Source organism: Wolffia australiana, chromosome 10 (genome assembly GCF_029677425.1).
Source record: "Wolffia australiana isolate 7733 chromosome 10, ASM2967742v1".
NCBI lineage: Eukaryota > Viridiplantae > Streptophyta > Magnoliopsida > Alismatales > Araceae > Wolffia > Wolffia australiana.
In genome coordinates, this window is record NC_135844.1 from 11,225,001 (window position 1) to 11,231,376 (window position 6,376).

General features: G+C 40.4%; 1 protein-coding gene across 1 annotated transcript in view; it reads right to left on the reverse strand.

Annotated features, from left to right (window-relative positions):
- Positions 1–2,710, reverse strand: part of NIP5;1 (NOD26-like intrinsic protein 5;1) — a 4,328-nt gene extending 1,618 nt beyond the window's left edge. The window contains exons 1-2 of the mRNA XM_078581401.1: positions 1,737–2,710; positions 1–187 (exon numbers count right to left, since the gene is read on the reverse strand). The exon at positions 1–187 is cut by the window's left edge and continues 233 nt beyond it. Of these exons, the coding sequence (XP_078437527.1) occupies positions 1–187; positions 1,737–1,949 (400 nt within the window). The 5' untranslated portion in view covers positions 1,950–2,710. The remainder of the gene's footprint in view (positions 188–1,736) is intronic.
- Positions 2,711–6,376: the final 3,666 nt, after the last annotated feature.

The window sequence follows — 6,376 nt, forward strand, 5'->3', positions numbered from 1 at the left end:
TGGTGAGAGATGGGTTCAGGTGTGCCCCAGAGATGTGGCCGGTCGACAGTATGACGATGGTTACGGCCAGGCCAGCACAGAGCGCGTTGCCGAAGAGCCCTTCAACGCCGCCGTACTTTTGGTTCACTATTGGAGCTGCCGTCGCTCCAAAGATGAGGATGAACGTTCCCAGAAACTCTGCCCCCAGCTGAAATCATTTCCGGGTTAATCGTTCGCCGCGAGTTTGTACCTTGATTTCTGGATAGTTGTTTGTAAAAAGAAGTATCTTTCTTCATAATGATTTTGCTAAAGTATTTGTTTTTTTTTTGAAATACACATTAAAAAAATAAGGGCAATGGTGATGGATATTTAGATAACTCGTTTATTCTAGAGAAATTGAAATGGGTTCCAAAAACGCGGTTCTGGGAACAAGAAAAAAAATCTCAGAAATATTGATATAGTGCCTGACAGTAAAAAAATTCTCATAATTTATTTAAAATACTGAACTTAAAATAGTTACCGGTAATTAGATGAAATATTTGAATTATCGTCGAAGTCGGTATCAACATAAGGACCGGCGATGCAAGTTCAATCGGATTCCACAAACCCTTCTCGCCAAATGAATTTGAGATCGACCTACCTTAGCGGGTGAAAAAAGGAGATTGGGCCTTGTTATTTAATGAAAATATTGACGATTCTCTCGAACCAAAATGATTTATTCTTAAAATTTCAGGCGGGTCCTTCCCTTTCTAACGGCGATGACCCACTAGAGACACATCAATGTCCAGATCTAGCTTAATCGTGACCATATTTGACGTTGACATGCAAAGAAAAACATGTGGCTAATCTTTGACAAGTCATCTGTGGATACGCCACGTCACCGTCTGTTCTATCTTTGCGGGCTACAATGGGCTGTCTACTCCAGCTTGCAAAGAGAGAAATGCAACTCTCTTCCGAAACTTATTAAAAAATTCAATGATTGAAATAATAGTTAAAAGAGACTGCATTATTCGATTCTAGGGTTAAACCAATGGTTGTCGGCTACGGCGGTGGGGTACATGCACCGCCTCTAATCTTGTAGTATAGCTGGCTAGAGAGAGAATGGGTGTGGGTCATGCCAGTTATAACCATCCCCGATGTGTGTGTTGGTTGATAGGCTCCTCTGCGGGGCAGAATAAAAAACTACCAAAGAACATAGCAATAGTACGGAGTTGTTGCCATCGGAGTGGGAAAGCCTTTTATAAGACAAAAGAGATCATGTGGAGCCTTTATAATTCATATTAGTTAAGCCGACACAGATAGAGATGGGTAATGCTTCAGTGGAGGACAAGGACCGATCGATCGATCTCTCAGAAAGCAGAGAGAACCCGTTTTATTCCACTCTGGACAAGTTACTCAAGAAAACAAATAATTGATAATAGACCATAGCAGCTCAGACCAAACTCTTCGCATTCGTTTTTAGGCCTAAAAAATAACACCCTATTCATGGATTCAATGTTAAGCAGGATGGTTTGTAAGTGTCACTGTAAATCTGTCTGGGAAATTTTTCTTTTTAAAAAAAGCAATAATTGAGAACAGACGAAATAACTCTAACCATAGTCGTCTCATATTCATCGTTCATTCATTAGTATTTAAACCCAAATCATATCATTCGATGCAAACCAGGATAATATCGAATTATCATTGGAAAAGTTAACGGACCGATTTCTACTAAACCTGAAGGGAGATTGTGGAAGATAGAAAATTGTAGTGCGTACCTTCTTGGTAAGTGAAACGTCAGGAACTTGGAAGTCAACGAAGCAGCTCTGGGAACGAGCGATTGCGCTGGCAGGCAGACACTTGCAGCCAGGCATGAAACGGCGGTCAAAGGAGGATGACTCCACTCGAGCTTGCAGTGAAAGCAGTGGAGACGGCGTGCCGGGAGTAGGTGGAGCCACCCCCGTTGGGATGCCACCTCCAGCCTCTGACATCTTGCCTATGGCTCACCAGTAATTTTTGGTCTTCGGATACTTTTTTTTTCCTTTTTTGGGTTTCCAAATACTGATGAACGAAGGGAGCTAATTACATGATTTTTTGGATTTTATAAAGTTGATGTTATAAGAAGGGAAGGTCTCGGGCCAGGTTAACTTCAACGGTAGATGTTTCACTATGGAGACATCAACAATAGAGGGGATTTCTTTTCTTTTTTTTGAAGATTTTCTTCAGGAGGGAAATCAAGGAAGGCGAATCTTACATAATTGGTGGATTTTTATACTGGGGTTTTTAAGGAATATCTATGAGGATAGAGGCCAGTTCAAACCAAGAGAAGAAACAATGTGAATCGAGAGATCTAAATTGAGATGGAGGAGAGATTTTTTTTTGGGACCTGTTTTTTTCTTCGGAGAAGGGAAGTTACATGCTGGAACGGCTTTTATAAGGTTGATGTCAAGGAATGGGTGGAGATCCGGCCAGCTCTGGAAGATCAAGCCTCCCTGGAAATGAAGGATCCAAGCGAGGGAATAGAGCACCGGGAGAAGAAGAGAAATTGGGTGAAGAGGAGAGAGAAACTATGCGAGCTCAAGGTCCACAGTCGCCGAAGGAGTAAACAAGCAGGAACTAAGACACCCACCAAGCAAGCATGCGCCGACCCGGGTCTTGGAAACAGTCTCCGCAGCGGCAGTGGCTCGAGCAGAACGAAAGAAATACGAAGAGGTTGAGAGAAGAGCTTCCCGGGGAGTCTCTCTTGCTCGCCAGTGCTCTATATTTATAGTAGTCCAATTTAGAATTACATATAATTACATATAATTTGTCTGCTAGAGAATTAATGAGTTGTAAATTGCAAAAAGGAGTATATAACTCCTACTTCTTCGATAGGTTTTTGTTATATAATCGGAATAATTTTAGCCAGAGGACTAAAGAGAGATAAGATGCGCGAAAGAATACGTAGCTCGGAATAAACGAGAGATAAACTATAAAAAGGAGTACGTAGCTCGTATTTCTTCAATAATTCCACGGCAAGAACTCGGAATAGACGGGCTAAAATCTAATTGTGCCCAGTTAATAAATGAGTGTTAAATTGTACAGAGGAGTACGTAGCTCGGATGTCATAAATTATTCTAGGGAAAAAGACTCGGAAAAAACAGTCTAAGACATAATTTACCCAGAGAATAAACAAAAGGTAAATTGTATAAAGGGGGGCGCAGCTCGTATTTCTTCAGTAACTTTTGAGTAAGAACCCTGAATTAACAGAGTAAGATGCTATTTTAGCCCGAGGCTAAACAAGTGGTATATTGAATAAAGTAGTTCGTACCACATTTTTCTGAAATAATTTTAGGATAAAGGCTCACCGCGTGTAGAAGAGAGCGCCACGACGCCACATGTCACCGTCAACATCGAGGCAAGAAGGAGAGGCTGCCATCATCTTCGTTGTTCATCGAGTTTGATGGGAACGGCAGAAAGCTCGCTGGCCTGCTGGTTCCTGCCTATTCCGCGTCTCATTGCCCCGCCATGGTCCTGGCCTTTGGATCATTTATGAATTAGCACATGGGTTTTGGAGGATCAGTGGTGAAGAATCTCCGTGGACCTCCGCTCAATGGTCCATTTTTTACTACAGAATGGGCCAGAAAGAAACCCATCTTCTTATCAATTAGCAATTGGTTCATTGAGAAAATAAGGTTTGTAATATTTCTGGAGAAAAGGGTTGTATTTTTAAAGTTGAATTATATTTTTGGAGAGTGCCAAGTATCTGCGAGACCTATTTTTTCCCTCCCTTCCGGTATTCATGTAATTCATAAAGAACTAGTGCATGAATTTTGCAAAGTCTTTTGATGACATTTTACAAGAACTAGAGCATGTATAATCTGTGCCGTCATTTTTTAAAGCATTGGCGTTGGTATTTCAGATATAAAAATTGGTAAAATAATTCAAAACCCAAATTATGAGATCTCTTCTCTCCCACTTCACGTGTAAAACTTTTTATAATAATACGAAAGGTCTCATTGTGACTTAAAAACTTTGGAGGCACTTTTTAAGTGGATAAAAACTCGTTTAAAATAATTAGTAGCATGCCATGAAAAGCTCTCTTCTATGCGGGTCGATCTGCCTTAACCCGTGAAAGACCATCCAATATTAAGGGCAATTGACTGTAGTGAACACCAAACTAAGGCAGGTGGCCGACAAATAGATGCTGAAAAGCATTATCTAATATACCTATTCCTCTCCCATCCCGCCATCCTCTTTAGACTTTTGGTGACATGGGGGGCCGCACCGTCCAAGAGCACTGAGAGAATTACCGTCCTCTGTATGATCTAAAATAAAAAAATAGTTCTTGGTGGAAAATAAAATCTGAAATCGTTGATTTTATCCCAGACTCCATCCAAAAAGGCGTTCGGCCAGAATACTGTTCAACTATGCTTGGAATACTGGTGTTCTGTGGCAATTTTTGGGAAGTTTCCAAATTAAAAAAAAAAGTATTGCAAGGAATAGGTAACATTGAACAGATACAAAATAATCGTTCTAATCTTTGCTCTAACGAGTATTAATTTATTCTGGAGGTTTCAATATCGGCTGGAGTTCTGTAAGAGCCCGAAAGCACATATTAGAAAGAAATCAAAATTTTCTTGTGCTCTATTTGATGTGTAAATATTTTGACTGTATTTTTTTGTACTGTCGACACTGCATTATAATAGAGATTATCAAAACTTCAAAATCGAATTTTCCCTCGGCAAGGAATGTCTTTGGAAAATTAAACTTTACAATTCTAACGACTGGACGTATATTATACGCCCGCAAGCCGTGTCTTTGCTCTATCCACGGGAAGTGTCCAACGGTTTTGGTGATTCCTCTCGATGCCGATTCCCTTTCAACGCTCAGAGACACCACTAATATATTTATTGAAGTTACTATCTCACGTCACGCTCAAGGGGTCAAAATGTTTGAATGGCGTGATCTTTGTCACCTAGCTTCTAATTACATAGTCTTTGCCATCAATTAGGAGCCAGAACCGTCTTCTCCTCAATGGCGTGGGTTTAATGCTAATCTATGTAGCGTGTGCCCACAGACCCGATTTGAATATTGAGTAGAAAAGAGACACTTGGCTTGGTCATGTTATTATATATTTCGCACTGTGACAGATACGAAGGTAATACTTTGAACGGGTTACCTTAAGAGAGTTGTTTACTCGTATAAATTGACTGAAAGATGAATTTAGACGGAAGTTATGAATGGCAAAGAGGCGTCATGCTGTCATGTTCTCGGCTTGGTCAATCTATTCCAGTATCTTCTGCAATAAGCCCTAGATGAATCGTGAGGCATGGATTTATGTCATTGACTTTTTCACTGCCTCATTTGTCTTAAGTTGAATTCAGTACATGACGGCTATAGAAGGGAGGAAGAAAAAGTTCATTTCATTTGTCTACCCCTGATGTCTTGCTGTCAGTAGATTACAATGGGCTTAAACAACGGTTTCGGAGATGATCTGGCACTTCTACTCTCTTAATCTGTCCCATCATCGCTCAGCGTATTTCTAATGGGCTTGTCTTTAAAAAAGTCAAAGGTTGGTTCAAATAAATGAGAAAAAAATCGCATATGTTTTACCCAATTGGCTACTCTCCAAGTCCCACCATTTGCCCTTCGTGGAAATTTAACGAGACCTATATCAGGGGTATGCGTTGAGACTTCTTAACTGAGTTTTATTAGCTTTAGAACAGTTAAAGTAGATGCCACATCCTCCCACGTATTCTCGTCGATTACGATGAGAAACGCCCCGGTCAAAGTTTGAGTGCTCACTGAATTCTTAAGATCAGTCGATAGTGACTACAAAAATCAAGGAGGTCATTTCCATGAGTAGTCGACAGGCAGTAATAACGAAACATTTAAAAGCCATGATAAAAGTTATGGGACTTTCACCTGGGTCAACTCAATGAAAGATATTTTGCTTAGACGGAGGGCATTCGACGGAAATTACATCTTCATTGATCTTTGTCATCATTTGAGATACATAAAGACGTAGATATAGTGTCTTTCTTCTTTGAACTGCTCCATTATGAGATATGGACAACTTAAGGGAAGGCATGACCTGTCTCATCACTAAGACCCCACATTAGATGAGGGCCGCCTCTCTTGTATAATCTACGGAGGCTCTCTCCTCATTAGGGAACACCACGTAAGGAAGAAATCAACGGAGACGAACGACAACCAAGATAGAAAGACTAGTCTCTATTGCTTTATCCTAGTATCTTCAAGAGCTTTAGTTTATTGATTTGTGGGATCCACGCTTGTGGGAAAGACTTCCTTTCGTGTACAATCTTGGATCAGAGTAAAACAGCTTTTGCCGCCCTTCAAATTATTGTCTCTGTAGTAAAAAAATGAAATTGATGGTCAGTAAAGATGAGAAAAAAATCTCGGGGAAGATTCAACA